The following is a 24,229-nucleotide window of genomic DNA, read 5'->3' as shown; positions in this document are numbered from 1 at the left end:
GTTCGGAAAACTGAAGATTAGAAAACGTTTTGTGTGGGTGGGATATTTTCTATTTCCATAAAATACAAAATTATGAAGAAATTGTGAATAAGTTTTCGGATAATTTTGGAAACTACAGTGAGGAACAGAAAGAGCGGTTTTTCCAGAATCTTAAAGTGATAATGACAGAGCACTGCTAGTTCTTAAGAGTTAAAGAGACTTCCAGCTAAAAAATTATTATATATAAAATTAACATATGTTTTCGATACCTTTTTCTCTATTTACTTTAATGTATCATTTTTTTAAAGATTTAGAAATAAATGAGAGCATATCTTATAAGAATCATTGTTTTCGTGAGATGTGAACACAAATACATACATACATCTTGTGCTCATATAATTAAGTCATTCAGTACTTTTTTACAACATGTAAAAAAACAAGGTATACTACTTTATGCAACATTCCTAATATTGCGCGAGAAAAAAGTTCCGTTATTCTAAGAACGCCACCGCTTTACATCGCATTCAAGTATTTTCGTTTGGGAGAGTTTTAGTCATTTTTCGATTTGTTGTCAATAAAAGTGTGCTCACATAATTAAGTCATTCTGTTTGAAACGGGTAAATTTAAATTTTTTCCCCACAATTTACATCAATATTGTTCTTTTTTACTAAATTTGGTTATTTTTAACAAAATTTGTAGTCATCGTCGTCATGGGCAAGAATAAAAGCACAACTTCATGCGAAAGAAAGGTCATATGGTCAAAATATTGCCAAAGTTGTAGATGTTTTAGGATTTTCTCAGAGGCAAAATTAATAACGCTGTTCAATTTTATAAAAAAAAATAAGACTTTTGAAAATTTACCGCGTGAAAAGCCAAGAAAGACCACCCGCCCTGAAGATAGGGTCTTAGTAAGGCTAAGTAAGTCTGATCCATTTTTAACCTCCACAGAAATTAGGGCTCAATTAGAGGAATACCACGGCGTACAAATATCTGCGCAAACCGTACGAAGACGATTACAAGAAAATTCATTGAATGGCCGTTTAGCAAGACGAAAACCTAACGTTTCGAAAAAAAATATTGAAAAGCGAAAAGCGTTTGCTAAAGACCGTTAGCTTGGATTTTCCAGCACGATAACGACCCCAAACACTGCTCGCGGGTCGTTAAAACTTGGATACGTAGTCGAAATATTAAAATTCTGGATTGGCCAGCTCAAAGTCCGGACCTAAACCCCATAGAAAACCTATGGGGGATTATAAAAAGAGCCGTAGCTGCACGAAAACCTCGCAACAAAGATTCTTTATGGGATATAATACAGACAGAGTGGTACAAAATAAGTCCCGCTCAATGTGCTACTTTAGTCCAAACAATGCCTAAGCGATGTACTGAAGTGCTACGTAATAAAGGATATCCAACTAAGTATTAGCCTTAGGTAAGGTAAAACTGCAAAAAAATGCCGTATACTTCGAATAACTACATTTTTCTTTAGGTGACTTAATTATATGAGCACAACAACTTGGATGTGCTAAGCGATTAAACGCAAAATTTTTATTATTTTATAAGTTAAATAAAAAATAAGTATTCTGTTTTGAACTAAATTAAAATTTCTTGCATTTTTTGTAAAATTAAGTTTCATTCCTGTACCATAGGAGTTGCTTTGAATAAACTTTCGTTCTGTTACTGCCGTGACTTAATTATATGAGCACAAGTGTATATCCAATATCGATATTATATCTGGGGCAACAAAACCACTGTAGACCAGTGTAATGTATAAATATATATCAGAAATGTTATTATTATTCGAATTTTAGTATAAAAGTGCAAAAGTAAATCACATTAACCCATGTTCTCAGCCGCACAGGAAGTGTTCATACCAGTATACTTATACAAGAAGTGTATGTAAATATATTGTCAGAAATACAACAACCAATATACATACTATATGTACATACATACATAAGTAGTCGATAGAGGACAAAAACCAAATGAGCGGCGAATGATACAAAATTACATAAAGCGCAGGAAAAATAAAATTATTTAAATCTGATTGAGTAAAAGTAAATCGAATAGCGGTAAATCAGTGTGGCCAGACTGGAATTAAGAGTCTGCTGACATTGTTGTTGTTGTTATTGGAGCGGCAAAAAGAGTTGCAGTTTAACTATTCAACACATATTACACATTTACAGAGTATTTTTTGTTTTAACACTGAACAGAGCCTCAGTTCGAGCCAATCCAACAACAATAAAAATTTTGTTCTTTGAACGGTCGTCTCTTGACAGGCAATGTTAGTTTCTGAACGTAGTTCTTTCATGAAAAATCATTATAAAAATATCCGTAAACTTTTTGAAGAAAACCTATAGGTATCTCTATTTGTCAAGGCCTGACTGCCATCATCTCGTGTTAACTACAGAAGAAAGAAAGGCACGTTGAGTGTCTGTCATGTAAACGAGATACTATATTTGTACATATGTATGTATATACATAGCAAGAAACAACAATCAATCAAGCGATATTGAAATAGTTGTGTATTTTAAACATTAAAAAAAATATGAGCTCAGTAAACGAAGCAAATTTTATAAACTTAAACTTTTTACCTACATAATAAATGTATTATTCAATAAAAGAAAAATATTATTTTGCGCCCAACGTGGGGCTCGAACCCACGACCCTGAGATTAAGAGTCTCATGCTCTACCGACTGAGCTAGCCGGGCAGTTGTGTTATTTGTGTCAAATCCATTACTTCAAATGCCACTGAGCGAGAAGCAAGTTAATAATCTCAATTTAATTTTGTTGATCACTTCCATTTATAGATCAGCATTGTGCTGCCATATCGACTAAGAAGTTAACCTCAAAATATTATATATAAACACGTGAAAATAAATTAATGAAAACCTTAATATTATATGTGTTTATAAATAAATATCAAGAATAAATAAAATGACATAATATGTAGTTGTAGATATGTAGCAATAGCAACAAGCATTTATAAGATAATTTAAACTTGCAAAATTTTAAATATCTCCATCAAAAGTTACACTAAATTAGTAACCACTTCAACCCTGCTGGTTTTTCATTCGCTTTGAATGGAATATGAGCTAAGAAGTACAACTGATTTCCTGAAAATGATTAAAAAAATCTATGCAAAAATAAGATTAATTAATAAATAATTAGTAAGAGTTATAATTAGTTCCTGAATTACCAGTTTTATTTCAATTCACTTGATGCTCTGTTATACGCCCGAATATTGTCTCAATTATTGCGGCATAAACATATGTATATACAAGGATTTTACACACTTTTTAGTCAGCCTGCGATATAGACACGCCATATGTATTATTTACCAGATATGTATACGAAACCTGTTTTCTCCTTTTCAGTCGAGGTGTTTTATACGTGGCGGGTCCCAAACCCAGCGCACAATCTTGGCGACTGATGTTTTGCCTTTTCACTTTAACGCGCCTTCCCTAAACAGAAGATACTTGGTTTAAGAACTTTGCCATATATAAAATAATCGTTTTCAAGTGAATCGCGCCCAGAGAACTCCCTCTTTTCATGAACTTCTACACATGGCTCCATCTCCCACGACGATATTGACATAGTTCGGCGAATTAAGAGACAGTGGCTACTACATGGCTAGGTCATGTCGTCCAAATGGATAAAAAACACTTCAGCTCTGAGAGTAATGGACGTAGTACCCGCCGGGGGAAGCAGAAGAAGAGAAAAACCTCTACTCCGTTGGAAAAACCAGGTGGAGAAGGACCTGGCTACACTTGGAATATTCAATTAGCAGGTAAATCTGGTAAATTTGATTGTATATAACCAAGTATATTTGTGCATAAGAAATATTTTTTTTTAATATTTGATTATTCTTTTTGTAGTTGTATTCTTTATTAATTTTTAAATTCAAAACTTTACGAAATTACTAATAAATCATTAATATTACTTCATATTCACAAAATAAACCAAATATTAACAAAAGCTTAATACAACATTGTCCAAAATATTTGTTTTTATTTTTCAGTAACACCATCTGGCAACACGGCATTTCAGAATTGCGTAAACAATAATCAGCTGTTCTCATTGCGTATCCTGCAAACACGAGCATTTCATTTTAGTTGACAAAAAACATAATACTTATGTTTATTGTATAAAAGTAAATGTGAATTTTATAGTCACACACAAATAATAAGACAATGGTGCATTTGCTTAGATATACTACGAAATATTTGTTAAAAAATGCTCAACAGCTGCCAATTAAGCGAAGCATTTCTGCGCTCTATATAACCGGTGATAAGGCGAAAAAGAACTATGCACCACTTCAGCCGTACATGGATTTTGAGGCGACACTCAACCAACAAGAACCATTGGAAGAAAGCATAAAAGCACGTAAATTGCAGATAAATCTAGATGAATTAAAGACAAAATATGCGAAATTTCAAAGTATGAAAAAACAAATAAAGCAAGTGGAGGAAGAACGTGAGTCAGTATCGAAAAAACTGAAGGAGCTAAATAAAGTATGTGGAAAGCGGTATGAAAGTGTGCGCAAATTCATTAAAATATATATTTATTTTAATTTTTTTTTTCAGCTGGACACTGCCACAAAAGAAATCGAGCAATTGAAGGAGAAGGGAGTGAGTTTGCGTAATGCTTTGAAGTCACTTAAGACAGAAAATTATCCAATTGAAGAAGACTTTGTACACTCATTTCTAAATTTGCCAAACCATTTGCATCCGCGATGTCCACAAGGCAATGTTGAGAAGTTGCTTTACCGCAGTCCAACTCCACGGTGTGAAGAGCAGCGCCCCACGCATTTGGCCAATAAAGAACTCATACGTTTCTTCAACAATAATCGCTACTATATGTTAGGCACACTAGCAGAATTCGATGTATACAGCATGCAAGCGTTGACGAATTATTACGTGAAAAAAGGTGGTTTCTTACAAATGGCTAACCCGGACTTTGCGCGTCTGGTGCTTTTAGAGGCGAGTGCAACACCTTTGGAAAAATATCACTTGGTGAAAGAGGAGGATTTAATCAGTGAAGTTAACCGTGCATATTTAACCGGTGGTGCAACTTTTGAAGGTTTCTTAGCAGCTTTTGCGCGTCTGGTGGTTTTTCCTAAATCCTTACCTATACCTATGGTGGCTCCCGGTAGAAGTTACGTGAAAGTAGCAAATAAAGAAGGGCAAGTTGAAAATCTTTTCACTGCCACACAAACAAATGCTGTGCAAACGTTTGTTGCCACCAAAAGTGCAGACGAGGCAGAGGAGCAAATGGATAAGATCTTAAATTTAGCCGTAGATTTCTACAAAGAATTGGGTGTGCATTTTCGTGTTATCTATGAGGACGCGAGTGCGTTAACTAATGCCGAATGCCTACGCGCAAGCATACAAATATACTCACCGGCAGAACAACGTTACATATGTGTGGGAAATGTTAGCAACTATGGTGATTTCGTGTCGAAACGTATAATGTTTTGTATTCGTGAAAATAAAGGCTATACTTTTCCACATATAGTGAGCGGCAATGTGCTGCACGTAACGCGACTAATCGCTTTATTATTGGAAAATGGTGTGAATCTCGAGAACTGTAGGCTGCTCGGTGATCCAGATAGTGAAAAGAGAGATGTAAATGCAGCTGTCAATGAATTCAAAGATTTATTTAAATAAAAAGGTGTTGAGTAAAAACGCATTTAGTGAAGTTTTTCATGGTATATATGGTCTGTTAAGTTTTTTACCATATAGAAAATGGAAATGGTGACTAAATCATAAAATGGTGAAAGATGATGAAAGTGCTGTTTACATTCAAGTTTATTTCAAAGAAATTTATTTGATTATATAGTCGACACGCTGCGCTGATTTCCATGAAAAGTTTTTAATTTCTTTATTTTTATTATAGATTCATAATAAAACTGCCAAACTGAACTTAATAAATTAAAAAACTAATATAATTTATAATAAATTATTAAGATAAATATACGATTTGCATATAAAAAATCATTAAAAAATAATTAAATTTTTTTATTTTTAAATTAATTTTAAGAAAAATGATACAAACAAAATTATCTAAAAAAAATTTTAAACAAAATTATCAAAAAAAAATTATATTTTAAACAAAATTATAAAAAAAACAATATTTTAAACAAAATGATTTAAAAAATGTTTTAAACATAATTATTTAAACAAATATTTTAAACAAAATTTTATATTATAATTATTGTTTTCTCTTTGATGATATACCTTATTTACCAAAATGCCGTATGGCAGAGAAAAAAAACTTGTTGAAAGGCAAATCTCGGGTTCGGCTAAAATTCTCGCGAAATGCACAATTAATAACAAACACCTCACCATCACCCACTGCAACCTACACACCCTGCGCTTAATGCGCGCCTGGGAAGTTCCCAATCGCACTAGCAATGCATTCTTGTGCGCAGCAATGATTGAGAGTTGTTAAAAGTAACATACTTTTAGGCGCTCCCAAAATGCATATCACAGGGTGTGACTATGTTATTATAAAAAAAAAAATTTATATTTTTTTGTTTGTAATTAAATATTAGCATATTTATTTGAAAATGCACTTGTTTGTGGCGTCCATATTAATATTTATACTAGATAATGCTGCGCTTTAAAGTAAGTCAAATGCAGATTACATGAGGGATCCCCAGATAATTTTTTTCACGTCACGTGATCATATTAAGAAAATTTCTAGGCAATAATACCTAATTGTATATAAATATTTCTAGTATATAAGTGAGTTAGCTTCCATATGCGCTCGTGTAATATATGTAACTCCATAGCCCTCTATTAGGAAGCAAATATGCCCAAATGGCAGTCAATAGTCGTCATAGCCATAGTAATCGTCTTCTTCGCCATCGTTCAGCATATCCTTCAGCGAGGAATATTCACGTTCCGGTTCCGGCTCCACCTCAGCATCGCCGTCGGCGTCAGCATCATCGACGAACTCATCCAAGTCATCTGCGTAAAAAATTAACCGTTATTAATACATTAAAATTCAAGTAATGGCCAATTGCTCACCATTCTCGACAACCACCGGCTCCTGCTTCGTTGGTGTCGCCACTTCTTCTGCCACGGGCAGACCCATCTCTAATTTAGGCACTTTGGCTGCCGGTCCACCAATTGTGTAAGCTGGTTTTGCGCGACTGAAGAAAAATAGTTTAAAATTTCAGTAAATCAATTGCAAAATCACATTAAAAGTTCAGAACCCACCTATTCTTCTGCTTAATCGGCCCCGTTTCAATGATTGGCACATTTTTCACGTCCAAAGCTTCGTTTGCCGCAACCTCTGCGGCTGTCGTGCTGGCAGCAGTTACGCTACCTTCCGTCAGCGTACGCAAAATATCATAATTGATTTTGCTTGAGATCTTCTTTTCCTGCAGCATTTTCTCGATAGCCTCCCCTGCGCTAGTTGAGGGACCGATCGGTTTACGGCGTGGCCGTCGCTTTTTCTTCTCCGGCTTACCCTCTTCGCGTTCTTTGGCCAGACGCTCCTCCTTTTCGCGCATTTCTTTCAAATACTCGGCATTTAATGCATTCCACATGTTGTTTTTGTACTCCGCCTCTTCGTGCGTGAGTATGTAATTGTTGATTTCCTCGTCGTCTAGTCCTTCCAGGTCTAAGTCCTCCATTACATCATTCTCTTTGGCCTTTTCAACTTCCAGCAGTTCGCTCGGTGCTGGACGGCACATAGACTCGATGTCCGGCTTAAGACCGCTTAGCACAATTTTCTTTGTTTTTTGTGGTCCCATAACATCGGGGGTATCAGCGAGGCATTCTTTGATGGCCTCGAGATTGGACTCTTCAATGAAGTTCGCCGATTCGACTTCTTCGAAATTGGTGTCGGTTCCTATGTCGCCAAGACCACCAGTCAGACGTTTGATGGTGTTCTTTTGTATGCGCTTGAGATCTTTTTCGAGATGTGTATCGATTTCCTTTTGCAATTTGGATAACTCATGTTCGCCAATCTGTGAAGGATATAAGTTTTATTAGTAAGAGCAATTTATATTGGAATATATTTATACTAGAAATAGTGAGTAAATTAGAAAAAAAATATTAAAATTTAGAAAAATTAATCAAAAAATTGGATTTCGCCCAACGTGGGGCTCGAACCCACGACCCTGAGATTAAGAGTCTCATGCTCTACCGACTGAGCTAGCCGGGCACTTACACATACTTTGTCCAATATGACACATCAATGTCAGGTAATGCTTTTGAGTTTATTCTTAAGTGACACGATCATTTAGGAAAATGAGATTCATAACGGGAACCACAAATGCTCAATGTACGAAATCATAACTTTAAATAAAACTCACATCTTTAATGCGATCGCGATCCTTTTTCCGTGCCGCCTTGAAAGCGGGTGGATCTTGTTCCGCTTCCAGATCGACAGACATGAATTCATCCAAGGTGAGTGCGCTGGAGGGTGTGTCCGCGAATTCAATTAAGCGCTTACGCACTGTAGATTCGTGTATTTTCACGATGCCCACAATGTCGAGGATCGTGCGGCTGAACTCGTGCATGCGTGCGGCGATCAGCAGAGCTACAATTAAACGTAATGAAATAGTTTAGTGATTGATTGTTGAAAGATGTTTATTTAGTGCTCTTTTAGATAATTACTTTAGTCTTCATACAAGGATGTATAAGGAATTCATAAGTTTTACTTTTTACTCATAGATTTCCTACTGATTCTTTACTTTTAATTAACATTCATTTTCTATATGGGCATTTTCACAGTAACGGACGCGACATTCGTCCGTTTAAGTGCGTCCAAAACAAAGAAGACAAAGGAAAAGTTTATATATATTGACATTGTTTTGAAGGGCTGACGCAGTACTAGATTTTAATATATACGGGAAGGTTCTACTACAAATAAGTACGTAGTTATAAGCAATTATAAAGTGATACGGACGCGACAAAAAATAGAAGTTTTTTTTAGGCGCATTCAGAAATATACAAAATTCAGCAAACTAAGGATTTATATATATATAAAAATATATATATTAATAAATGCGAACAGATGTCTGTTTTTCGTAGGTTTATGAAATATGTTAATTTTCCCTTAGTTTTTTTTAATTGAGTATAGAAGAAATACGGACGCGACATAACGGACGCGACAAAATCTTCCAAGAACAAAGAAATACAATTTTTTCATTATAACACTTCAATTTTATTGAAAATTAAGCAAAACAATAACGTAAATTAAAAATTCAAGTAACATTTTAGTAAAAATGACTTAAAAAATTAAGAAGAAAGTTATTAGTTTTTAGTATGGTCTATTTTAATTATTTTCTTTAATGAATAGGCGGTCCGAGCAACTTCAATAAATTTACTGTCGAAATATGAAAACCAATGCAAACTCTTAACTCCTTTGATATTTGGAATATTTTGCCATAACTCTCACAGTTGATTACAAAAACTATCAATTTGTGTTCCAGAGATATACAAAATGTTAACTCCATGAATGTTGTTCTTAGCACATTCATAGAAGCATGAAGCATCACCGAGAACAATATTTTTTGCTTTAACGATTTGCCAGACTTTTCGTTTAACTACGGCACCTATTCCGTCTACAGCACCTTTGCCATGTGAAGTGGCAAAAAAAATTCCACTCTGAGATTCCGCAATTAAATTCAGCTGCAAGTCTTGGAATACTAGAAAGAATAAATTTATTTTTGAATTGGGAAGTGCTTCCATCAGAGAAAATATAAATGCTGGTAACTCCTTTGTACTGGTTTTGTAATATATTGATAATTTTGGAAATAAAGCAATAAACGTCGAATTTACTGTGGGTCAATCTATCACTGATAACAGCAAAAGACTTGGTTTCACCAAGAACCCAAGCTACGCACGTAAACACTGTTACTTGGCTATAACTAAAGTGGGCATCTTGAACTTCGTTTTGGAATGTCAAGCGATCATTTTCAGCAAAATCAACTTGCATAACAATTTCATTAGCTGCTACATTTTTTTTTTTAGTTTCAAAGTAATTGTGTTGGTGACGTTTAACAAAAAAATGCATTTTAAAAGCTGGTAGCTGAATCTCTATATCATGAATTAAGTCGATTAATGGACCAATAGTGTAGTTTAAAGTTATGCGATCATCTACTTTTCTCCACTGTTTCCATTTGATTTGCGTATTAAATTTATTAATAAACTGTATTGGAACTAGATCGTCTTTAATATCGCGTACACAGCTGTCACAATTATTAACCATGCACTTTTCATTCATAACGTCGCAGCAAACTGATGTAAGAAGTAATTCAGCTTTGGCAGGAATCTGCGGTATAATCTTTGCACAGCCTTCTAGTAGAAAAATAAAATTTGCATGGTACTTACAGACACACATATTGTGTCGTAAATTATTGATTAACTGAATGTAAGTTGGCTTAGAACGAATAAAAATAGTTTTGCAGACTTTTTCTTCGGTATATTCGGCTTTGAAAAGTTGATATGCTTCTGTTAAGGTCATAAGCATAAAACGTTTTGAGGCTACTTTCCCATTGATTATAATTGTATCCTTTCTCCCAGGAGCTTGAACGCTGATTCCATCTTGCAAAAAGAATTGTTCAATTAATTTTTCGCGCATCTGGCTTTTTGATGACTTGGTTGTATTTTCATTCATCGTTTCTGTTGGCTTAATATATTTATTGCATAAAGATTTGAGGATAGCTATTTTTCTATTCAGGTTTTTAGGTAGCGCAGCCTCAACTTTTTTAATTGCTTTTCCCATCGTTTGTTTACAGCTGTAAATTTCGCAATTCAAATTGTCAATATTATTTATGCTCTTTTTTTGCCGCAAAACTTGCTGTCTAACACGGTCCTTTTCTTTCTTCTTTTCTAATAAATTGCTATCACTTTTCATTTTTTGCGATAATCTTTTTCGGTACTCTTGCTTTCGTTTTGCTTCTTTCTTCTTGTATTCCTGCCATTTCTCGACGTTTTCTTTCATTTTCTCTCTATACTTCACTGTTATTACTTTTCTTGTTTCTTTTGCCGTTTTTGCCATCAATAAAATTTTAATTTTATGCAATTTCTACAACTTTATTTAATATTTAAGGTTTACGGTAACGGACGCGACGAATTTCAAACACCAATAATTTTTTTTTATCGTTTTTGCCGAGAGCCAATTATTACTTTTTTTAAGTGAAATGATGTATCTGCTTTTAGTCTGAAAGCAATTTACACTTCAACACTTTGTTCACTAATGAGAACAATAAATGATGTTTTTCGGTAACGGACGCGACATACGAATATAAGCAGAAGCAAACACAAAAAACTACCGTTATTCGATCTCCACTCAGTCTGTCTGCTTGTTGAACATTATGTTACTATCAGCAGAAGATTTTTAAATGATAAAAACATCATAGTATTACTTTGAATTAGGGAATATAACAAGGAAAAACGTTGGTATATTTGGTCAAAAAAGTCAGATTTTTGTAAATTTTGTGAATTCGTTGTATATTTCGGCTCAAAATTAGAAGAAAATAAAAATTCCTTTATATTTATAAAATAAACACATTTGAGATTTATTATTCATCAACAGAAAGTTTTCAGGAACTGTTTGAATTTTGCACGCGTGGTGGACCTTTTTGTGAAAATGCCCATATGCCTAATTGAAAGAGTTCTTCTTCTTCATCTTATATTCAATTAATAAAAAATTTGTTATCGCCCGAGCAGGGACTTGAACCCTGGACCCTTGGATTAAAAGTCCAATGCTCTACCGACTGAGCTACCCGGGCACATGTCGGCATAGGCAATTCTATTTGTTAAGAACGCGGAGTGATGAGTCATATTTAGTCATTTTTCTTGTCATTTTCATTTTGCCTAAACAATTTCAAATTTATAGAACTGCAAACTCGTGAACTACTTATAAGTATTTGGTATGAATGTGTGTCCAATTTATGAGTTTTTGTTCACACAGACATATTTTCGGCAAAATGTAATATTTACATATATTATGTATGTATATTTGCTACTACAAAATAATAGGTAGATAAAACTAAAAAATATATTTGAATGGTTTTGGCATTTTTTTGAGAAAATTTCCCATATGTATGTATGTATATGTAAGTATATCCTCACCTAAAATGCAAAATAACGTAACATCACTTTTCATAAGTTTAAAGGCGAAGGAAAAACGTTATAATAAAAACAACTCATGTTGAAACAAAATTTGAGTTTGGGTTATAGAATGGTTATATGTATATTGGTTATTATATCTGGTTGGAATGATAATAATCAATATACATATTTATTACTAATTAAAAATAAGACAACAGGAATACGTTGAAGTTTTGAAGAGCTTTGAAAACCTTCTAACTCGGGTTTATTTTTCATCATTGTACTTTTTCAACCCCATACATTTTTAGGAAAACAAATTAGTTTAACATTGACACTGATTTTCCTTTATAAGTATTATGAACTTTTACCAAGAACACCGAACGTACATATAATAAAAGCGACAAGAGAATCAATGCCAATCGATACCTATAATGATTGTTTCGTCTGAGTAGAAACGCCGGCAAGTCGCTTAACACATGAGAACCAATACACGAAAGCATAATAAAAGCGGTAATTTATTCCAAAGCTAGAAACATCATAATCAATGAAGTTGACGCGTCAACTGAACTACAGGCACTGGATTGGAACACCCATGGAAGTCTGAGAGAGGCCGCCAATAAACTACGTTGAATATAGATACTTACAAAAAGAAATCGATGAATGTGAACAAACATGGATGAAATAAAGATGCTAGCAAGGAAACAAAAAATGTATAAAAGTCATGACAATAAAATTTCTTGGGCAGGTAGATAAGTATATGTATAACGTATTGATATATTGAAAAGTTTGATTTTGAAAATTTTTGAGTTGTGTCTTCTGAAAATGATCACTTTACCGATACTCACAAGAAAAAGTCTAACAGTGTGATATCGTATGATCTTAGGCGCCAATCGACGGGCTCAAAACGTGATTTTTATCTGCTCACCGAAGAGTTCTCTCACTAAATCTATTGATTTATGCCATGTGTGAGAAGTGGGGCCCTTTTGTTCAAACCAAAGCGACGCGTCGCCGAGATCACGAGCTTCAATTTCAGGTATCAAATAGTTGGTTACGTTTTCACCGATATCATTTTTCAAGAAATATGGATCGATGATTCCACCGGCCTACAATCCACACCAAACCGTTGTTTTTCCTGGATAAAATGGCAGCTATTGAATCTTTTCAGGCTCTTCGCCCCAAATGGCGCAATTTTACTTGTTTACATAATAAGCCATAAATTCATCACTGAATAAAATTTGGCTCCAAAATGTTTTTGTACGCTTTCAATATAAGATCTCGACGTAAAATGCTCCAGGTCGTTTCATACGTCAGTCCGAGTTGCTATAATAGGCGCCGAATCGACTCTCCACGGTCTTCGTGTACACTCTCAACTACGGCTGCTATATTTCACTGATTATGTTGACCATGAGTTGAACGTGAATTTTCGTAATAATGTTGACCGATTTTTAAACGTTGTTCAGGCAAAAGTCTTTCCTTGATGAAACGCCAAACAATACTGAACAAAATCACATGACAGCTTGACACAACTCACGCGTGATCTCTCAAAAAAAGACTATTGAACAGAGTACTTCTACTTGGATCAACCGTTATAATGATTCGCGGCTTTTTGTCTTTATGCCGAATACAAACTTTTGTATTTGTCAAAAGAATTTCTTTAACGTTTTTTATAAATTTTTCTTAGAAGAAATTCAAAATTGCTATGGATACCAAGGAACTGGGAAACGTATACTGCAAAATGTGTATATGTATGTACATATGTATATGTATATACATATATCTATGTGTTGGTATGCAACCATATAAAAATATGCCCACAGTCCTATCAATCCAATTAATGGCCTTCCGCAAAACAACCGGTAAAGCAATCCAATTTAAACGCAACATGTTGCGCTATAAATAGATGAGCGACTCAAATATTTGCATACATGTATACTCTTATAGGTTAAGTATGCATAAAATCGCGATCATAAACCTACCTGCGCCACACAAACCGGTCGGTCGGCGACCCGAGTGCAACGAATCCTTCTTCATGCGTTGGACAATGCGCAAAGCGGTCATGGAGACCTCGTGGGTTTTGGCGCCGAACTGCAATTTATTGGCGAAGCGCATAATGTATAAGCAGGGATCTAGAAGAGAAAACAACAAGAAAGGAGCGTGGTTAATTGAGGAAATGAAAAATAGATTTAGAAGTTGAAAATATATACAAATGAGCGGAGAAGGAAGTAAATGCGGAAATTGATTTTTAAGGCAATAAAAAAGTTTAAAATCGATATACAAAGGCACAAAAGAAAATGCGAAAAATAAAAAAACTTAAATTCAATATAAAAGTCACAAAAGAAAATGCTATTAGTAAGCGCTATAAGAGCCATTTGAGACAAAAAAGAATAATAGAAAATATATTTGCGTTGTATAATAAGCAAATTTTACGGCAAAATGTTATAAGTCTTCTCAATATTATCTACACATATTGCAGATTTTAGTAAGTAAACAAAAAAAATCAAAATTTAACAGCTATTCACCTTAAATTTGCCGCTGTCTGTCAAACGTGTAAAAGACAAGCCGAGACAAGTAAAGAATTTGACCTTGAAATATCAACAAAAATACTCGTAGTCGTCAAGGCATTCACTCGTACGACGACACGCCGCTATGGCCGGCGGACCAACCCACCGGACAGGCCGCCTGTCAGTGAAAGAGCAACTTGCTCAAGCAAGCTGCCGTCTGTGATGACGTGCAGCAGTGCGCGGGCCGGTTTGCAGTGAACGCTTAATCCAAGCTGAGTTTGAAATTTCGCTGCCGACTCTTGGCTACAGTCGCAGCCGCTGTTGGCGACGCAAAAAGTCTTGAACCCGATCTTGAGCAAGTGCACTGTCGGCAGCCCGCCGCCGAATCAAATACGTGTGCAACAGCAAGCGAAAGGAATGCTGCAGCAACGAATACTGGTTTTGCATTTTTTCGTCTGCTGGGTGTTTTATCTTTAATATTTTTTGTTTTTGATGTTTTGTAAATTAATAGCAGCAAAATGTGTGTGTAAAAGTAGTGATTAAAATGTCAGTGATTAATTTACAGAAAAAAATATCAAAAAATTTTTAGAGGCAATGAAATAATTAATTTGAATATCGATATCGATAATAATACATATGTATATTATATAGTAATCTTTGTTTGTATATAATGTGCATGAGTCGAGCACAAAACGAAAGACTTACGCAACAAACTCGCATTCAAAGCAACCATCAAGTGATATTCAATACTCACACGCCGGCCGGTGGGAACCGCAAAAAGTCATATTTATTATTGTTTACACGAAATTTCGCAAATACGTTTTTATGCCTTTGTGTTGTTGTTGTAGATTTTTCACGGCTTCGTACTTTAATTTTCAAACTAAGTATTTGTTTTGTATGTAGTTTGAACTAAAAAATGGGACAGTAAATTTATGCAAATACGCGAATAGGATACAGGGTGCGATATCGATTATGTGGGTATAGAAATATTGAAAAACTTAATATATTTTGATATACTCTTTATGTGGACATGAAAGTTTGACATAAGCTCATTAATAGTCTGTTGATTACTAGCCTATATTTTGCTTTTAAAATAAGCCCACAAAAAGAACTCAGCGTTAGTAAAACCTGGAGATCTGTGTGACCCGTAGACGTCAGCTCTTTTTGACATCAGTCTCATTCAGAGAATTTTGTGGTAGAAATGATGGTTTCGGTGCATACATTAGCTTACTTTTTGGTTACGAAATAGCATTACATTGATTACGAATGAAGTTCTGCTCTGGGATTACTAGTGCGAAGTAGGCTCTTTGTTTAACCCTGCTATCTAAAAACAAATTTCTTTAGCGCCTCATTTCGGTTGTATTTTAATGTTTATATCCGGATATAAAAGATGACGCACTCTTTATGCACATACAAATCTAAGTTGACGCTTACGTTGAATAGGTTAGGTAGCGGTGCATGTGAGACAAGTAAAGCGTTTTAAGTCGTGAAAGAAGTAGGCGTTATGAAGTAATAAGCAATAATATAGCGGACGCGTTTTATATTTTTTTTTATAGAAGAAACAACAAAGTAATACAAAATCATATTTTAATTTGTTGGGAGTATGTGGTAAAAATATATAAGATTTATATAAATTAAAGAAAAAATATTGTAAAAAGGTCATTATTAAAGCTTGCGAAAGCTTCAAATCGAACTTCTTTGTTGTTGATAACATGATATAGCAAACATATACCGAAGAAGAAATAGTTCTGTGAATAAACCATTCATCTCATGTTCATAGATATAGATACTCGACTTTTTTTAGAATGACAAAGGCTTACTGTTTTCTACTTTTTCTCAAACGACTTATTTGAAGCTAACTATCGGTTTAATTAAGAGACTAAGGTGTTACGTGGGTTTACGTTGTTTTTTTTTTTGTCTTATTAAATTCTAAAACACCTCTAGAATATTGTCCTAAATTTTCAATATGATCCGAGTAATAGTTTCGGAGATACAGCCTTGAGAACTTGTGCGCTCGAGGCTAGCTAGGCTAAATGCGCCGACTTTAAAGGCGTTTTTCTCGAAACTATTTTTTTGTAGTCGGTTGGCAAATTTCTCGAGAACTACTCAACCGATCTTTATGAAATTTTGCACAGGTCTTTGAGATACAATTTTTAAGGCTTTGGACTCAGGATTTTTTTTCGAGTACAACTACAAATTGTCGCAAAATCGAATTTTCAGTTTCTTGTTTTTATCTTCGTCCAAGTTCTTAGTTAAGGTTTTAACTAAAACACGTTTTTTTCCCTTTAGATGATCCTGTAAGGAATTATTCTGAAATTTTTAAAAAAAAGCTGTTAACCCCTTAAATTGCAGTTACTCATTGTTTGGACTCCCTAACCGTATCACAATTTCTGTCGCCTGTTTAACAGTTTATTTGGATTCTTATATCTTAGACACATGATTTTGTAAACATTTTCATAAAATTCTGCGACATATTTTTTACATAATACATATTAAGGGGCTATAATACCAGTGTGACGCATGAAAAATTAGGCGATTTTCGTGAATTTTGAATATTTCGAACTTCTTTGAACGTAATAAGGTATACTTTCAGCTATATTTTAAGATTTTTGTTTACAAAAATGTTGAAAAATAACGAAGTTGTGGGCTGTCTTCGGAGGTGCCAAAAAAAAAGTGCCAAACTGCTGGCGTGATTCCGGCCGAATGAGTAGCTGAAACAAAAAAAATTTGAAAGTTTATTAAACTTTCGAGCGGTCGCTCTTTAGAACGCTGCCATCCAAAAACTATTCAAGATACGACCTTCCCGATTTCATAGGATATTTATGGAAATATAAGCTATCGAAAAAGCAAATAAAATAAATATTTTTTTGAAAGTGTCACACTGGTATAGCCCCTTAAGGTGGGTTAAAAAAAGTTTTTTTTCTACAAAAGTGGGAGTACTTCGATTTATAATAATTTTTTTTCCTTTGTTATAAAATTCATAAGGATTTTCCTTTATTTTATAATAATAAAATTTAAACCTATAATATATTTTAAACGGTTAGGCTTACAAAAATATCGTTGAAGACCCTTTTTGAAGAACATTCAATTTCCTACAAAATATACAAAAAATAATTTTTTTTTCAAGTAGTTGGAAGCTAGATAAAATTTTTTTATTTGATAATAAAAAAAAGTAGAAAACTTATAATTAAGAGCTAATACTTGGAGAGCCCTTCTTAAAGGTGTCTAGCTACCAATTTTTCGAAAAAAAAATTCGGGTTTTTGACCCAACCTAATGTATATACATATATTCATATATACAATACTTACATATATAAGAAGTACAATGTATATAATTCCTTATTTTATTTCAAAGAACAACAAATAACCACTCAAAGCGGAAACATTCGTTCACCTACTCGAATGTGCTTTTTCATGTTCTTGTACCAGCATCGAAAACCATAATCTAAACTGACCTTGCGCAACAATAGTACTTGATCCAATGACACACATACATACAAACATATACAACTACAGAGGCATATTGGCAGCCAATTGGTCACAGTAATAATTTTATCTCTCTTTAATGACTTTTGGTCCGCCGCAATTTGCGCTGCGCACGCACAAATTAATCCAAGCCCAAACAAAGCAAAGTTGTGCTCGATTCTAACGCGCATATATTTATTAATAAATATTTTGCTTTAATTCTTCGACTTTAGTAGCGCGTTTTAAGCAAAGAGCAGCAAACAGCGCAGCCTCCAAAGAACACAAATCTCTACCTTTGTTGTTGTTTTATTATTGGCATATTTGGCTTGCTGCGTGCGTGTCAAACTCTCATGCATATGATTGAATTTTTCAGGGTCACCCCTGTAGCCGCAGCAGCAACACAAGCAAATGTAGCAAAGAACAGTGTTGGCAGCTGATCGCTACCAGTTGGAATGCATTTGTTTCGAAAGAAATACAAAATAAATTGAAATTTGTTTTAGACAATATTTAGAAAAAAATCAACCATTTTCTGTAGATGTGTCTGCACCGCTATTATTAGTAATGTGCTTAACGGTAATTTTTTATGTAAGTTAAAATCATGTTTGGAAAAGAAGCAATTATTGAAATCCATTAGAATAACGGCGTTAAACCCGTTTCTATTAAATGTAATTATGCATAAATTTGGGCAATTGATTCACAATTGTCTTGTAAACTGGAATTTGTTTGCATTTCACTGATTTGCTTCGTTAATAATGAAGCAGATACCATAAATTTCGCTTAAATGATTATTAAACCCACACGGCGACACTTTATAAAAAAAAAACATTTATATATTTCGTTTTTTAATTTCGGTGTAATTGATTTTAAAATCAAAAACAAGATATTTTTGCGCATTCAAACCGTGTCTTTTTTTGTGTTAGAGATGCGCGTGATATTAAATAATTGACCTTGATCGTATCCATACTAAAATTTAAAGAAGTTTATGAAACATTTTAATTGGTGATTTTATCGGAATTGTATAGAAATCCCAGCCTCTTCACAAATATTTGTAGACTTTCTCAAATTCACCTAACGTAGTAGTTTCAAAACAACGCGTAAATAAGTTTCGAATATGTTTTTAGTTTCTATATATCACTCTGTTGAAGTTCCTCAGCCTGTGAATGTTCTTCAAATTATGCTAAAATCATAATTTTTTCTTCGCAAAATCTTTATAAACTATATATTATTACTAGCACTGAAAACTATGAACGATTCGAAAAGTTCCCGCAGCCTGTTCCCAAAATGCCTGACGGACATCAAGGAACACAGCAGAGCAGTAATTCTTATTTTCCATAGCATCAGCTGTAAAGCGTTCTTCCCTATTCCATTGTTCAAATGTGCCATGAAATTTTCTGAAGCAAAACTGTTGATTCGGAATAAGCAGTTTGTCTTCCTACATCGGCAAAAGCTTGCGTAAAAATATTATTTCGAATACCTTGCAGATAATTACCAGTAGATTAATTGGTCGCTAAGAATTAACCAGATGTTAAGGTTTTTCGGGTTTAGGAATATCCTCAGCACTTTTCCATTACGATGGGAAATGAAAAGTTCTGAGCATTCCGTTAAAAAAATAATAATAATAATACTGTGGAAATCATTATTGGAAATAATGTGCTCTTATTCTTTTTATTATTTTATTGAAAAAAAAACGAAACAAAACATTATTTTAATTAATTTTAATTTTGATATTAAAAATATTATATGATTTATGAGTTGACAAGAAAAACTCATTGAATTAATAATACAAATTATTTACAAAGCCGTTAACTGGCAATAAAATTATATCTATATTTTCTAACTAACGCTTTCAACAATACAAATTAAAAATTGATTGAGTTTTAGTAGAAAGTAAATCTCACAGTAGAAAGGTGGAATATTGCGCGTAAAGACAAAATAGTTTTTTCATATTTTTTCGTCTCAAAAATATTTGTTTTTTGCAATATTCAGTAAAAGTAGGCAATATCTTTTAACCTAAAAATTTCTAAACAATTTTTCGCACATTTATTCGCCAAAAATCAATGTGTTAAACTTATTGCTGCTTAATTAAAAAGTCATAAAATTATCGGCATAAGCTGAAGTCAGTGATGCAATCGTTGCAACTTAGCATTTGATGAAATAAAAAATTGTGACGTAATGAAGAAGTGCTGACGGAGAACGAGGAGGTGTTGCGCTGACGAAGTGAAGATGAGGTGGCATTAAAAAGCCATTAGTAAATATGGCACTTCGAACAGCATTTGAAATGTCATCATATTAGCACATACATACAAACAAATGTATGTATATATATTTTTTATTTATGTATATAATGAATATTGATGCATATTAATTGCAATGATTGAGCATTATAAAACAAAAAAATTTCTTTTTGCCTGAATTTATTAAAGTTAATAAATATTTAGAATTTAAAAAAGAAATTTTATTGAAGAAATGCAGTCACAAATATTTGGAAGGAAAGCGAAGCGTACGGAACCTAGGAAAGTAAGCGCGCTCGCAAGTTCATTTTAGATCAACAGCTGCCACGGACAGGCTGACCGAACAACGCAAGGAAATGTTCGCTACTTGAATACTTATCGAATTAGCGCGTACTGAGTTGTACTAAAATGCAGAAAGTTCAACGACAGCATCAATGTCAGCAGCAGTCGCCGTTGCAGCTGCAGCAGGAAGAGCCAGTGGCAACACTAGCTTTTTTGTGAGCTAACTAAATGAGCGTTTGAGCGCCTCAAAGTATGTCAAGCATTTGACGGGCTTTTTGGCAAGCGCAGCCGCTACTTGAAGCATTCGCTGACAAGCGTTCAACGCTAAACGCCTGCCACAATTACACTTAACTCAGCAATATGTAAGTACATAAGCAGGTATATACATATATATCCAAGTATATAAAATGCAAGCCGGCGGATACTGCGCACAGCTTTAGTTAGACTTCAACTTCGTTTGTTTAGTTGGTGAATGTGCGCATGCGTTGCTCATTTAGACAGGCAGCGGTCAGTCAGCCACTCAACCAGCCAGCAGCAAGCACCACCCTGCTGTGCCATTGGCAATAAATGAATTTACTCATTTGAACTTTTGGCGCTAAGTGAGCTGAAGTGCCCAGCAGGCGCCGTCAGCCATCAACATCATTTGCAGTTACATCAAGTTGCAACAATCCAAAGTGGCAGTGGCAATATGTTTTCACCAGCGCGCTGCACACAAGCACAAATCCAGCAAACTTACTGCAGAGCACTGCAACACACACTTTCGTGCTCGTCGTCAACTTCGCTTCTTTCTTTGGGAAGCGTTGTGGCGGAAAAAGTTTCTAGCTTTTTTTACTGCTAATTCGTTGCAACAAAAATGCGCGGAGCTTGTAAGCAGTTAACAGTTTTGTTGCAAATTGATTGCAGCCATTGTAAATTGAATGTTGTAAACAAGCAGCACAAGTCAACTCAGCCAGCAATTTATAGTTTATGGTGGGGGGTTTGTGTAGGATATTAGCTGAGTGGCAACAAATTTGCAAACAATTTGTTGAGGGAGAACTCAAATTAAGCAGAGCTCAGAAATGGCAAGTTATGACCCAGTTTTTTCGACTCCCTTGTATTTGTGTAAATTTTTACTATGCCAGCAGTTCAATTATTTCGATTTCTTTTGATTGAAACCGAAAAGTTAGTTGAATTTAGTGCAAGTTCAAGTAGCAAAATTTTGGATTTCCTAATTAGGCTACCATTGAAGGAATAACTCTATTTGATATTTGCGAACTTTTTAATAAATATTCTTTGCATTGAGTTTTCAAGGTTAGTGTTGAATTATGATTTCTACTGAAAAACGCTTGGGAAGAAATAAATATACGTTTGTCTTTCTGAAGTACATTCGGCGATTTTTACTATGAGAGAAATTATTCAACAAAGAAGTTCCATTAAATTTTGTGTGCGGATTCAAATTTCCGCAGTTAGAGAATGCCTTCGGTGATAATTTTTTGTCGCCAGCAAGTGTTTTTGATTGGTACAAATTATTCAAAACAGGTCGAGAACGCGTTGACGAAGAATCAACTGATGATCAATACATCAATAAAATAAAGGAATTGGTGCTTGAGAATCGAGGATTAACAGTCAGAGAACTTACTGGCATCGCTGGAATATCGAAAGGATGAGTGAAAACCATTTGGAAGATCATTTGGGTCTAAAAAAAGTGTAAGCACAACTGGTTCCAAAATCACTAAATTTTTTCGAAAAACAGCGTGGCGTTAACGGCTTTAAAACAATGCTTTAAGACTACTAGGATGTCATAAAACATATTATTACTAGCGATGAGTATTCGTTCTATGCTTATGATTTGGAAACACCCGATCAATCGACCGAAAATCGTGGCAAAGGTGAGCCGAAACTGAAAAAACCACTTCAAAGCAGGTCAAAATCAAGGTTATGTTGACAGCTTTCTTCAATTATCGAAGTGTAGTGCACCCCGAATTCCATTCGACCGACCAAACTGTCAACAAGGAATACTCTTTCGGGGGTTTGTGTTGTTTGCGCGAAGCTTTTTGTAAAGAGAGTCCGGAATTATGGGCCAAAAACTTTTGGTTTTTGCACCAGGATAATGCACCGTCGACTACTGCATTGATTCTTCGTGAGTTTTTCGCCGAATTTTTAATCAATAGCGCGCCGCAATCACCGTATTCGCCTGATTTAGCTCCGTGCGTTTTCTGATTATTCAGCAAACCCAAACGACCGCTCCGGGAAAACCGTTTTGAGTCAATTAAAGACATGAATGTGAATCACTATTCCGGAAAATGACATTAACAACTGTTTCGAGGATTGGAAAAAACGTTGGCGCAAGTGTGTTGGGACCTAATGGGATTACCACACTTTGAGAGAGACGTTATAGATTTTGAAGAATAAATTAAAAATTTAAAAATTATGAACAAAGTCTTCCTATTTTTGGCTCATAGTAGTATTAAGCTTGGCACGAAGTTTGTAACACTCAAAAAGAAACATTCGAGACCTTACAAGGTATATACAGTGAGTTCAAAAAGTGTTCACCTAATGCACATTTTACTTTTCTCATTGAAATTCATCCAAATATGGCAACGTTTAAAGAAATATCTTTTGCTGTTATACTTGTATATCATCGATATTATAGTTTTCAAGTCCACTGTAGTTGATTTCCAGGATTAAATAAGTTTAAAAAATACTTTGAAAATCCATAAGGCCACCTGAGCAATAGAGGTAAAGTGGCAATTGAAGTTTAATAATTAATAAATTGTGGGGCCTTCTTTAGCTTTTATGACTGCTTTTATACAGTCAGGCATACAGTTAATCAGATGATTAGTTCAATTAGATTATAAAATCTCGGGAAAAGCTGTTCGAAACTAGTTCAAATTGAGTCTAGTGTTCACTTATTACGGCAATTAACCATTTTTTTTACAATCACCCATAAACTTCGGATGGGATTCATATCAAATTTAAATTCCCATAAATTCATATCGTGTGACCACTCCATAATCCCAATCTCGTTATTTTACAAACAAGATGCGGGCGCGATGTTTAAGACCATTGTCTTGCATGTAAAATAAATCAACCTAGAAAGCCAATATGGCCCGTAGCCCTCATTATTCCATTGATTCGACGTAGTTTTCCTTCCACACCGCCACAGAAGCAATCTCACACCATAAGTGAACCAACTCCGAATTTAAATGTGTCCTATCCTATCCGTAGGATCGCATCGCTTGTCATTCCATATTCAAATGCGTCCATCTGAAATAATACGATTAATTTTCGTTTCGTCGAACCAAATTTCTTTTTTCAGCTGTTTGCTTTTCCAGTTCTTGTGTCCTTTCGCAAATTTCTATCTAAGAGTCTGCGTATTTATCGAAACTGACGATATCGGGCGACTATTGCATATAGCTGACATATAAACTGAACGATCGGCATCAAGTGCCTGTGTGAAAAACTTTTTTATTTGATGAGGATTTCACGAAATTCGGCACGAAGACCTAAACAGTGTTTAGAAATGTAGCAAAAACAAACAAACTTGAACAAACTAATTGGAGGGGTTTTAACTAGTCATCGTCTAATCGTATCAGTGTCCTTGCGCGATGCTTAGAAATCTTACTGGACGTCAGTTAAAGAGTCCTAAACATTATTGAGATGATTCCAAAAGGCTTTATCGATGCATGAGACGCTTATAAGTTTTTTTGGCTTCAA

The 24,229-nt window shown here is 34.5% G+C and overlaps 2 protein-coding genes and 3 non-coding genes across 5 annotated transcripts in view; 1 reads left to right on the top strand and 4 right to left on the bottom strand.

Annotated features, from left to right (window-relative positions):
- Positions 1-2,615: 2,615 nt before the first annotated feature.
- Positions 2,616-2,688, bottom strand: Trnak-cuu (transfer RNA lysine (anticodon CUU)). The gene has a single exon. It is a non-coding gene; the product is annotated as a tRNA-Lys (tRNA).
- A 1,350-nt stretch (positions 2,689-4,038) lies between these two features.
- Positions 4,039-5,668, top strand: LOC126765195 (serine--tRNA synthetase-like protein Slimp). The gene is made up of 2 exons (XM_050482801.1): positions 4,039-4,491; positions 4,564-5,668. Exons 1-2 carry the CDS (start codon positions 4,171-4,173, stop codon positions 5,644-5,646), a joined length of 1,404 nt encoding a protein of 467 aa, XP_050338758.1. The 5' UTR covers positions 4,039-4,170; the 3' UTR covers positions 5,647-5,668.
- Positions 5,669-6,569: 901 nt separating this feature from the next.
- Positions 6,570-24,229, bottom strand: part of LOC126751637 (transcription factor IIIB 90 kDa subunit) — a 44,820-nt gene continuing 27,160 nt past the window's right edge. The window contains exons 3-7 of the mRNA XM_050462051.1: positions 14,031-14,180; positions 8,307-8,533; positions 7,204-7,958; positions 7,012-7,136; positions 6,570-6,951 (exon numbers count right to left, since the gene is read on the bottom strand). Coding sequence (XP_050318008.1) covers positions 6,809-6,951; positions 7,012-7,136; positions 7,204-7,958; positions 8,307-8,533; positions 14,031-14,180 — 1,400 coding nt within the window. The 3' untranslated portion in view covers positions 6,570-6,808. The remainder of the gene's footprint in view (positions 6,952-7,011; positions 7,137-7,203; positions 7,959-8,306; positions 8,534-14,030; positions 14,181-24,229) is intronic.
- On the bottom strand, positions 8,083-8,155 carry Trnak-cuu (transfer RNA lysine (anticodon CUU)). The gene has a single exon. It is a non-coding gene; the product is annotated as a tRNA-Lys (tRNA).
- On the bottom strand, positions 11,660-11,732 carry Trnak-uuu (transfer RNA lysine (anticodon UUU)). The gene has a single exon. It is a non-coding gene; the product is annotated as a tRNA-Lys (tRNA).

Source organism: Bactrocera neohumeralis, chromosome 2 (assembly GCF_024586455.1).
Source record: "Bactrocera neohumeralis isolate Rockhampton chromosome 2, APGP_CSIRO_Bneo_wtdbg2-racon-allhic-juicebox.fasta_v2, whole genome shotgun sequence".
Lineage (NCBI taxonomy): Eukaryota > Metazoa > Arthropoda > Insecta > Diptera > Tephritidae > Bactrocera > Bactrocera neohumeralis.
Note: the sequence above shows the minus strand (reverse complement) of the source record. Positions and strands in the feature narration are given on the sequence as shown.